This window comes from Triturus cristatus, chromosome 9, assembly GCF_964204655.1.
Source record: "Triturus cristatus chromosome 9, aTriCri1.1, whole genome shotgun sequence".
Lineage (NCBI taxonomy): Eukaryota > Metazoa > Chordata > Amphibia > Caudata > Salamandridae > Triturus > Triturus cristatus.
The window spans coordinates 447,961,326-447,973,464 of record NC_140592.1 but is presented as its reverse complement, the minus strand read 5'-3'; the positions used below and the strand labels follow the sequence as shown (position 1 = coordinate 447,973,464).

Genomic DNA, 12,139 nt, shown 5'->3' with positions numbered 1-12,139 from the left:
TTGTCATTTTACTCATGCTAACACTGGGCAAAGATTTCACCTCGGTTGTACCGGTTAACAGCCAAATAATATTGCAATATGACCTGAACATTGACCAGACAACTTTTGAGAAGGGCTTTCCACTGCCAAGAAACACATTTTGCAACATTTTTTATTAACTTTTGATCCGTTTAGCTAGAAACATTTTTTTGTAAAATCTGTGGATTTTGCAGCAGATAATGGATTTTGTGTGAAAACACTGCGGCCGCAGAATCGTATTAATCCAGTGGCCTTGCTCACCACAGATATCCCTATTGGTTAGTTCCAGGGCAAAGATTTTCAGATTTCCAGGCTAAATTAATAGTTGCTCTGCATGAGAAAGGCCTGTAATCTTTCTCAGGTAGTAAGTGTAATTTTCGTAAACACAAAAGATTTAACACATTAAGTGCGAGTCCATTTGAAAATTGGGACCTTTGGAATATTTCCAATTGCAAGATTTTCATTCCCATATCTGCTTGCCAGAAGAAATGATGCTGCTGGCCTTTTCCTGGCTACAGTCTAATATCCAGATTCTATCATTTGCATGTGAACTTTGCTAGAAGCAACACATGTGGAACTCTTCTGATTTCACTATTCCCATGAGACATTTCTGGGTGACTTCTTGGCAGTTTGGGCAGGACTGTTCCCATGAGGCACAGGGTCAAGACTGATTTGCATATGGCTGGGTCTGAACTGGGGTGGCAAAGTGAGCTAAAGAATGATGATGGATTGAACCCAAATATGTGACTAGGGATAAGTGTTTGAAAAGTTTCGGTGCTCCGCCCATCATCTCCTTTTGTTTACATTTCTGTGAGAACCAGCTCCCCCACAAGAGAAAGCAAGGCAGTTAGCATAAGGAGCAAGCATTGGCATAGCCAATAGGTCTCGCCTTTGGGACCTTATAAGTGTTTAGCCATGCAACAGTTGCATACCTAAACACTTATAAGGTCCCAAAAGCGAGACCTATTGGCTATGCCAATGCTTGTTAACCATGACACCTATGATGTGAGTGCATCAAATGAATACGTGCTGAGCTACTAGTGTTTCCTTACATATGACTTGGGGCACACCCACATACAATCCACACTTACTTTCTATAATACATGCAGGGTACATGGTATGATGGCAGAACAATACCGTGCTATCCATACATATCCATTGGTAAAATGTACCATCTTATAAGCAATAGTACTTTATTGCCATGGAAATACCATACAAGCAGCTAAATGACTGCTGCATGACTGTTGTAAATCATTAGGAAGCAGTCTTGGCATAGATTTGCCCAGACTCACAGACCACCTGGTTAACTACTGAATTCAGAACCAAGGCCAAGTTCACCCAAACAAGCAAGGTGACCGTAGGGCTGCATCTTCTTTTGAAGCCAGCCAAGGTCAATATCTGCAAATGGGTGGAGGAGTCAGCTATCCAGCACTCAAGTTGTAATGCACAGTTCTAGAAGATGTGAATCCAGAAATTGAACTTCTTACTTAGCAGCGAACCATGACTTGGGTATCCAGGAGGGAAAAACGCAACTTCAAATGAGGTTGATGAAAAACTAACCTGATTTACATGAGAACACAACTGTAGACCAAAAAAGATGAGTGACAGCCAAACTTAAGGACTATATCATGAATTTAGTTAATACTCTGCTCTTTCTACAGCTCCTTAATCGCTTTCCAGACATTATCCTACAATTGCCTGGTCCTCACAGGAAGATGCTGAAAAATGTTAAGGTGGCAAAAAGATTTGTGAAAGAATATATCAAAGAACATCAAGCGACTCTTGATCCAGACAACCCTCGTGACTTCATTGACTGCTTCCTCATTAAAATGCAGCAGGTGAGTTACCAAAGATGACTCCACAGAGACCCCAACTGTGATCTTTCAGTACTGTTGGTGCATGTATATCTACACTGAGTTAACCTATTCTATATCTGTCTGGAAGGTTACAAAGTGATATGATTCAGAAAAGGACAGGCAAGCTGAAAAATACAGAAAAATACCAGGAGAAACCAACTCTATCTAAATCTGTCTTTAGCCACTATGTGCATCTTAAACTAGTTGAAAAAAGCTGAATCTGTAACCTAAACCTTTCTCTTTTCAAACTCCTGTAAATACTGCATTCAGTAATGTATTTGGCATGTCTCTTATGCTGGCTATATCTAACTCCCAGCAGAAGGTAGCATGCCTTCAATAAATGATTCTTGAGAGTTCACTCTTACATCAAGCCAAGTTAGCGGCACGATTCTAGTATAAAAAGACCAAATTTGCCATTACCACTGATAGATTTAGCCTTCATGCCTGTGATGTCATTACTGCATTGGAACTACTTTTTATTAAATGTGTAATTTATGGAAGACACTAGAATGCCAAAGTGCCCTCTATGTGTCTGTAGCCCACATACCTATCAGTATCATTGGTCACTCAGTGAGTGATTCAGAGATGTAAGAGGTTTGCACCTAAATAGTAGAGTTTTGTTTCAGAGGCTCTAGTGTGGACTCAGCCATCCACAATGAAGATTCACAAGCTAAAGACCTGTTGATCATGATCACTGGGGTGGTGGTGATAGTGGGGACTGGTAGTTCGGCGCTCGCAGAGGGACAGGATTGTGCTGGTTTAAGACATAAGCCACTCTGATCTTTTTAATTTCCTCGACTTGCCCACTGTAGCCATAGGTGCTACTGATCCTGCTGCAGTGTTCTAGTAAGAGGTGGAACTGAGAGGCTGTACTGATGAAACGGCTTTGCCAGAGATATTCAGAGGCAGAAACGATTGACATTGCCAGAGTGAGTCTTATTTTGCAGGTGTGGAAAAGGTCCTATAGAGGGCTTGACCTGTGAGTTCTCAAACAGTTAGGGGCATATTATCAACGGCCAGCGATAATTATCGCTGGACGTGCTTAGCGATAAGTTTGTTATCGCAGGCTATCTCTAGAATTTATTGCCCTGGTAGCACGTTATTAACCACGCATTTCTCCAGGGCGATAAAAATTCCAGAGATAGCGAGGTTATCGCCGTTTTGCGGGGAACATCGCTGGTTTTCCAGTGATGTTCCCTGCAAAACGGCGATAAACTTGCTGATACGACCCACAGGGTCGTATCAGCATAATCCACCCCAATGTTAGGGATAGGTAAGTCGGCATTTTAGCAGACGTTAGTTTTTGGAGAAAACAGCTGTTTTCTCCAAAAACTAACGTGTGCTAAAAAGCTGGGGCAGCCTTGTAAATATCGCGATGTGCACATCAGCGATATTTACAAGGTTGTCCTGCCCAGTGACGCCCACTTTGCATCTCATTAGAGATGCAACGGGAGGCGTTGGGTAAAAAGTTGCTAACGTGTGCTAATGCATGTTAGCACCTTCCTGTTAATAGGGCGATAGTTTTATCTCCGCTTTTTTGGCTTTAAAAGCCAAAAAAAGCGGAGATAAAGCCCTTGTAAATATGCCCCTTAGTCTCACTTTGTGATCTGTGCACACATATAGGAGACTATTTTCAGCCTGTGTTCTATAGAATGATTAGAAGTACTACTCACATACTACAAAATGCTATTCTCAAATGTACCTACTAAGTTGTGCGCCTCCACCTCTCCTATCTTTTCAGGGTGGTGATCTTCACTCTGACTGCGCCAATCTCTGGAAAGTATAAATAGTATATATACTTTTATTAAAATCAAAAGGTCTTGGTCAATGCCAGGCATAAAAATAAATTGCAATCTTTTTGGTTCACATCCAAGCAGTCAACTGATTTTGCAGTGTGTCCTGTCTGTACAGCAGTCCAGACACCAAAGAAGCAAAAATTTTGTCATTGCAGTTAAGACATTATAGCGTAATTTGATTTTGTGTTACATTACATTTTGAAAATATTAAAGGCAAATACAAAACATGCAAAAAACGTCATTTGGCACCACATTTATATGTAATATGCATTCATATGTCGATTATAGACGCGAGGACACATTCATGTTAAAAAATAGGGCAAACAACACAAGCCCCACAAACAGTAGCATTTCACATTCTGGTAGTTTACATTGTTCTCGTGCTCTTGCACTCAGGGGCTTATTAAAAGTATGGCATTCCTAGGATCGCCGTACTTGTAGTGGCAGTCTGACCACTACCACCCCTGCAGGTCTGCCTGCCGTATTTGAAGTGTAGCGGTCGGACTTCCATAGGACCACAGCCTCCACTGGTATCCAGGACCCCTCACCGGTGGAGGCGTGTGAAGGAGCAGGAATATGCTAGTGGTGCTGATGCTGGCAACACCGAGCATATTCTGAGTTGCATTTCCACCGCCAATTTAATGGTGGTGAGCGCACCATGAAAAGGGTGTCAGGCATGCAAGTAAGGGGGCCCTAACAGGCGGATTTGCCCGTGGGAGTGCATGCGGGAAGGCACATGCTATGCCCCCCTATGCTTGCACCTATGTTTCTGAACTGGGTGGCATACACGACATGGTGCATGCCATACTATGCAGAAACATGCTGTAGGCACAGTCACAACAGCGGTCTGCATGCTAGGCTTTCCTATGAGCCTAACAGACCGCCGCTGTGACACTGCTGACGCACCACACACCCGCCCTGTATTCAACTTGGAATCCGGTGGGCTGGTGCACCATGTACTTGGTCATCCTCCTGTAAGTGCAGCGATGGTGGTATCACAGGAGGACTACTAAACTCATAATAAGCCCCTACATTTACATTGCGATTTCATATGCCAAGGTAATGTAAAACAGAAACTTTGTCTAGGCCAACTACACCCAGATCATATTATCTTTCTGTGAACATTAACTTCAAACAATCTGTCTTTTCATTGTGCCCTAAGTAACCATTTACATTTCTTCACTCCGTGATTATCCTAAATATATTTCCCTTTGTATGAGTAAACATTAGTGTTCTGAGATTATCTTTTAGTCATACTACACACACCACAAAACATTAATTAAAAACAAATTAAAGTGGTTCCATCAAAGAATCTTCAAATGAATGTGAAAATCTTGTTTTCCATTAGGAAACACAGAACCTGGACACTGAATTTTCCAGGAAGAACTTGGTGATGACCACACTGAACCTTTTTGTTGCAGGAACTGAAACAGTCAGTACTACACTCAGATATGGGCTCATGATATTATTGAAGAATCCAGAAGTAGAAGGTAAGACTAGACTACTTACTGCTAAAGCTTTAGGGGCATATCATCAACAAACAGCGATGATTCTCGCTAAGTGCGTTTAGCGCGGTTTTTCTTATCGCCGGCCATCGCTGGATTTTATCGCCGAGATAGCGCCTTATTATCAACGCTTATCTCCAAGCCAATAATAAATCCAGCGATAGTGGGGAATATCACATGAAATCCAGCGATAAAAACTCAGCGATAGGTAAAACCTTGATAATACGACATGGTGCACTTAGCCTGACAATCCAGCTCCCATAGGATAATATAGCTAAGTCAGGAATTTTGCAGACGTTAGAGTCCAGCGTTAATGGGGGCTTAGTGCGATTTTAATTGTCTCTATGCGTGTCCAGGGCATCGTTGTAAATATCGCGAAGCAGCGTTCGCGATGTATTCCCATGAAGTTATGTAAGGAACGCCTACTTTGCATCTCATTAGCGATGCGATGCAAGGCGTTAGTAAAACGGGTGCTAGCACAAGGAAACGTGCTAAAACCTGTTAGCGTGTCCTTGATGATACTGCGATTAAATTATTGTCGTTTTTCGGCCGAAAATGCCCGCTAAAGCAGCGATAATGAGCTTGATAACATGCCCCTAAGGTTCCTTACTTTCTAAATCCAACTGCCAAACAACACACAACCAAAACACTACGATTGACTTAATTAGCAGCAACATGATTAATAATTTACCAGGGTCAAAGCACATATTTTTTTATTAAAAAATCTAATTGATAGAAAAGATATTACACCAACTTGCACTATCACCAGATATCCTGCCTTTAATGAAAATATAAAGTGAGAAAAAGCACGAGAGGAAGAAAGAGTGAGAAACACATTTGCATTATTTTGGGGTAGTTAGTGAAACTTTGCTGATGGGTTTAATCAATATCTTAAGAATGGCATTGCCCTTAATATCTGATAGAGTGTAAAGCTATTTGGTTTGAAACTTCTATCAATTGTTATTTACATAAAAACCTGAGCGTTGAGTTCTCAATAAAGACTGGTTAAAAGCATGCAATTAATCAAAGATGTAATATTATTGTTATACTTTGCTGTTTTCAACCATAACAATTGCTAAAATTAATGCTTAAGATGGCAAGTATGTAGACTATTGCAATCTGCTCATTATTTTATAAACAATTACTACAGATGCCCTTATGAGGTTAAATAACCTAGGGGTCTATTAGGATGGCGGTCGGAAAAGCACTCCGACTGCCATGATAGCAGAAAAACACCGCTGCTAGGACCGCTGCATAACCGCCGGTCCAAATGGTGTGCTCCGCAGTCGAAATCTGACCGCGGCGGTACGATCGTGGCTTTTAATATTGCGGCGGTTGCTGCTGCCAGCAGCACCGCCGCGATGTCCAAAAGGCATGTCCAGCATATCCCTGCACTGCATGCCTGCCACCTGGTACAGGGACATGAAGTGCACCCACACCCCCCAAACACATTCTCCGCATGCCTTTCCATGGCGGTTCCACCGCCGCAAAAAGGCTGGCTAGCGCCGGCATCAAAATCATGCCAGCGGAGCCTGGCCCTGCACCGGCCCCATTTCAGCGGTCTAGCTCTGTATGCCAGGCAAGCGTGTGGACTGCTGCCGGCGGAAAAGTGGTGGGCAGAAAATCTCACCACTGCAGTTGTCACCGCAATGCTAATGGGACCCGTGGTTTTCTGGATTGTGATCACAGGCGGATGACCGCCGCCGGCCCGGCGGCGGCCATCCAACCGCCATCCTAATAGACCCCCAAGTGTTGGAAAAAATAGTCACTGATGTTGCCTGGTATAATCATGGTTAATCCATTCAATGAGACCCAGGTGCCTTATGAACTTTAACAAGCATTGGCAACATCAATAAGTCTGGCTTTTGAATGAAAGTGCCTCTTGTGTCACTGGTGGATCTAGGCACTCCAAAGGTAATCGTACATGTACTCTGTAAATGGTCTTCACACTTGTGCATCCAATCATCTATCCACTAACTCATTCTTGCATTATCCTCTGACACAATTGCAATAAAATACACACACAATCAACAATATATGTACAATAAATTAAAAGAATTCAAGTTGAAAAAATGAAAACTTCTTTCTGTTTAATCACGCTGGGCATATGCTTACAAGAAAGAAGCTAAACAAGACAGTTGGTGTCAGTCTTGTAGGGGTATTGTAAATAGTTTGTCATTGTATTAAAGTTCAACCATGGCCGCCACATTTGGGACCAATGTGTTGTCCATCTTGGCATGGTAAAAGAACAATAAGCTAGGGAAAGCAGCATTCCATCTTGGTCTCCTGGTTTAGAGAAAGTGGCTATGTGGTGTGCGTCCCACTGCAGATGAAATGAGTAGAAAACAGATGAATCATAAGCACTCCCTGGAGAGCTGTAGTATCATCTTAAGAAATATTAAAATAAAAAGAGGAGAATCAAAGAAATGAAAGGGAACCTATAAAAGGAGAAAATTAAAAACTAAAGGAATGGCCAATCTGCCTCACACTGAAGCAAACTCATTTTCAGGTATGTTTTAAAGATGTGATCAGAAAATGCTGTGAATCACATTGCAAGAGAGATATTTGAACATATGAAGTTATATCTATCGAGCTACACAGATGTCAAGTTTTTAATATTGCATCACATAAATGTCATGATGCAAAAATATCACTGACAAAAATATCAATTTTTTAATGTAAGTAATATCCTTTTAAAAAATATCTGTGTTTTTAATATTGTTTTCAGTTACCTGGATGTATAAAAACAGTTTTGTAATTATGTTTAAGTGTTTTAAACAAAAGTTTAATTGTATATGTTATATATTGTTTGTATAATTGATGTTAATGTTTTTAAATATAGTTTGCAATTTTAAGTTATTTATAATTTCAGTTTAACTGCTAATAGTAATTTATAGTGTCGTAGTGGGTTGTGAGGTTTGCATGGGTACAGGGTGGGAAGTTAATTAAGTATAACTAATTAATTATTATTTAAATTAATTTTTGAATTGATAATGAATTATGTAAATTGTGTAGTAGTTTTTTCTAAAGTTATATTTTAGGTGTGGGTGTTTGGGTTTGTTGGAGTATAGGCCAGAGTGGGAAGTTAATTAAGTACTACTTTATTATTAATTTATAATTAGTTTGTTATTATTTGCATAATTGACACTGAATTATGTAAATTGTGTAATTATATTTTTTAAGTTATATTTTAGGTGTGGGTTGCTGAATTTGTAGGGGTTTAGGGTGGGAAGGTAATTAAGTAATAATTGATTAATAATTAATTATTTAATTGATAATTATGTAAACTGTGTAATTGTTATAGTTATATTTCAGGTGTGGGTTGTTAGGTCTGTAGGGGTATATGGTGGAAAGTTAATTAAGTAAATTAAGTAAATATTAAATAGCAAAGAATAATTAATTTGAATTAAAATATGTCATTTATTTATAATTATGTAAATTGTTTAATAAAAATATTTTAGGTGTGGGTTGTTGTATTTTTAGGGGATAGGATGGGAAGCCATTTAGGTCATAACAATTAATTATTCATTCATTATTAATTATTTTATTTATTACTTATTATGGTAATTGTGTTATATTTTATTTTAATTATATTTTAAACGTGTGCTGCTAGCTATGTGGGAGTATAGTGTGGGAATTTAACTAATTAATCAATTAATAGCAATTTTTTATTTGATACTAATTATTTAAAAAAATTATAATTATGTAAATTGTTTAATTGTTTTTATATATATATATATATATATATATTCACTGAAAAAACCATAGGTTACACACACGTTATAGTTAGGAATTAGCATTTAAAAAACCTTGCAAATTCACTTAAAAAACCATAGGTTTCACACATGTTATAGTTAGCTGGACATTTGACTTGTGAAAAACCATTGAAATTCCCCCGTTATAGTTAGTGCAGGTAACTGTAACTCACGCGACCGCAATCCTCTGCTGATGACGTCAGATATTACATCACTGATGACATATGTGTCTTTCTGAAAAAAAAATATTTGTAATAAATGTATAGCTAAAAATTAATGGAAGAAGACATGGGTAAATAAGTGTCTAAATACAGTGATGTAATATCTGACATCATCAGCAGAGGATTGCGGTCGCGTGAGTTATAGTTGCCTGCACTAACTATAACGGGGGAATTTCAATGGTTTTTCACAAGTGAAATGTCCAGCTAACTATAACATGTGTGAAACCTATGGTTTTTTAAGTGAATATATATATATATATATATATAAATTCACAGAAAAAACCATAGGTTTCAGGCACGTTATAGTTAGGAATTAGCATTTAAAAAACCTCAGAAATTCACTGAAAAAACCATAGGTTTCAGGGGTGTTATAGTTAGCTGGACTTTTCACTTGTACAAAACCATTGAAATTCCCCCGTTATAGTTAGTTCAGCTAACTATAACTCGCGCGCCCACAATGCACTGCTGATGACGTCACATATTATATCACTCATGACATGGTCAGTGACATCACTCATGACATCACTCATGACATCTCAAATGACATCACTGATGACATCACTGATGACATCATCCAGTGAATGTGTGTTTTTCTGAAAATTAAATATGTTTTATATATGTATATCTCAAGGTCGATGGAAGAATAAATGGGTATTTAAGTGTCTAAATGGATGATTTGTTTTTGAAAAATTGATTGTGTAACTGACTGATTAAGTGTATCATAGTGAATACATGGCTTAGTGAGTAATGTTTAAATATGTAAATATCTGTATCAGTCTCTCACTTTGTGTATAAGTGGCTGCATGGGTTGGTGAGTAGCTACATGGGTGTCTATATAGGTTATTAGTTGGTTTTTTGAGTATCAGTCTGAGTGTCTGCATGGTTCGGTGGGGGGTATTACGTAGTGCATAGGTGCATGAATGAGTGACTCACTGTTTGTATGTGTTGAACACAGCATGTGTGCAGGACTGTATGGGTGGATGAGTGTGTGTATGGGTGTGTTAGTGAGTGAATGACTGTCTCAATAGTGTCTTTATGAGTAACTACATATGTTTTAAACTAGTATATGTGACTATTGGTGTATATATGTGAGTATATGTGAGAGTGAGAGATTGAAAGAGTTCCTGTATGAATAAGTATGTGTTTCTATAAGTGATTGTTTAAAAGACTAAGTATGTGTAAGTTTCCTTAGAAGTAAGTGTGGTGGTGTGTGTATAACTGTATATGCAAGTAAATGTATGTTTGATTCTTTATTAGCATGAGTGACTATGTGTGTGAGTAACTCTATGGATGAGTGGCATTGTGTAACAGGATGTATAGGTGTATGAGTACATATGATGAGTGAGTACATGTATGAGTGACTGTATAGGACTGTTGGTGAATGAGTGGATGTGTATGTGGATCTTAGAATTACTGAAGAGGTTGTTGTAACTGGTATTAGTATGTCCATTGTTTTGAAAATGTTAGTCTCTATTTTTGAATGTGTGTATCAAAGGTTATATTAGGGTGAGAGGAGGTCTGTCACTCTATCACAAGGATGATGTCATCAGTGATGTCATCAGTGATGTCATTTGAGATGTCATCAGTGATGTCATGAGTGATGTCACTGACCATGTCATGAGTGATGTAATATGTGACGTCATCAGCAGTGCATTGCGGGCGCGCGAGTTATAGTTAGCTGAACTAACTATAACGGGGGAATTTCAATGGTTTTGTACAAGTGAAAAGTCCAGCTAACTATAACACCCCTGAAACCTATGGTTTTTTCGGTGAATTTCTGAGGTTTTTTAAATGCTAATTCCTAACTATAACGTGCCTGAAACCAATGGTTGTTTCTGTGAATTTCAAAGGTTTTTTAAATGCTAATTTCTAACTATGCCTACAGAGATAGGACATGTGAAGAAAGAAGAAAAAATGCACAGAAAGAAACAAAAGAAGTGCAGAAAGAACCAACAGAAGTCCTCAAAGACGAAGAAAAGTGCAGGAAGAAGGATAACGTGAAGAAAGAACAAAAAGAAGAGCAGAAAGAAGCCTTGTTGCAAAATCATCCTGTAAACTCAACTTTTTCAGACGGATACTGGTGGTAACTGAGTCTGACTAACCAGTCCTAGAGCCAGTGCTATGTTAAAAGACACTTAGAATACAGTGAAAACACCTACATACACTAGGGAACATTATGCGTTGGGGTCCCCCTGTGATTAGCATGACCTCCTCTGTAAGCCCCTAGTATATAATAGGGCATGGGGATTAAAACTACCTCTTAAAACAGGCCACAGGGCGTTTTTGCACACGTTAACTCAGGCCCCGTCCCCTCCCTTCACCACTGTGTAAACACGCCCTGCGTCCGTTTTTAGTTGGGAGATTAAGTTCATTTGAATCCTGAGGGTCCCTAGGGTCCAACTAGCCCACTAGGTACCTCCAGTAAGTGCCACAGAGCTGCGTTGCAGAGAGGTGTAAAAAGGGGCTTGGCCTCAGAACACCTGTCTGCAGCGCAGCTCCCTGGCGCATACTGGAGATGCCTGTTGGGGGCGCGTTTGCAGAGTGCTGCACGGAGGGGGCATGGCCTCCGGCACGATGCCAGTCTTTTATTTATTTTAATTTTTTAAGAAGGGGGTCTGTGTGGTTCCCCTTCTTATTCTAATTTATGACCCCATCCCCCAGGGCCTGTCTCCTAATTATATTTTTTTGACCCCAATCCCCAGGGCCGGCCACTGTTTTTTATTATTTTTAAAAAATATATATTTATAGACACACCTAGGACATGCTGGACAAACCGTACGTACCTATCACCACGACGATTTGCGTGATATTCATTAAAAGGCGACTATGCATACAATGAATCCACGTAGAATGTATTTACACCACTAGTGAAGCTCTGACATGTCTGATGCCCTACCGTGCCTAATCCCGGTAGACACCCTTGTCGTTTATTTATACAAACATGGGTAGCTATTGACGGGCACATTTAATACACATGCACACCAAGCC

At 39.5% G+C, this 12,139-nt stretch overlaps 1 protein-coding gene across 1 annotated transcript in view; it reads left to right on the top strand.

Moving 5' to 3' along the window:
• LOC146798113 (cytochrome P450 2C16-like) overlaps positions 1-12,139 on the top strand; it is a 383,825-nt gene that overhangs the window by 163,829 nt on the left and 207,857 nt on the right. Inside the window, exons 5-6 of the mRNA XM_085625338.1 lie at positions 1,680-1,856; positions 5,019-5,160. Coding sequence (XP_085481464.1) covers positions 1,680-1,856; positions 5,019-5,160 — 319 coding nt within the window. The remainder of the gene's footprint in view (positions 1-1,679; positions 1,857-5,018; positions 5,161-12,139) is intronic.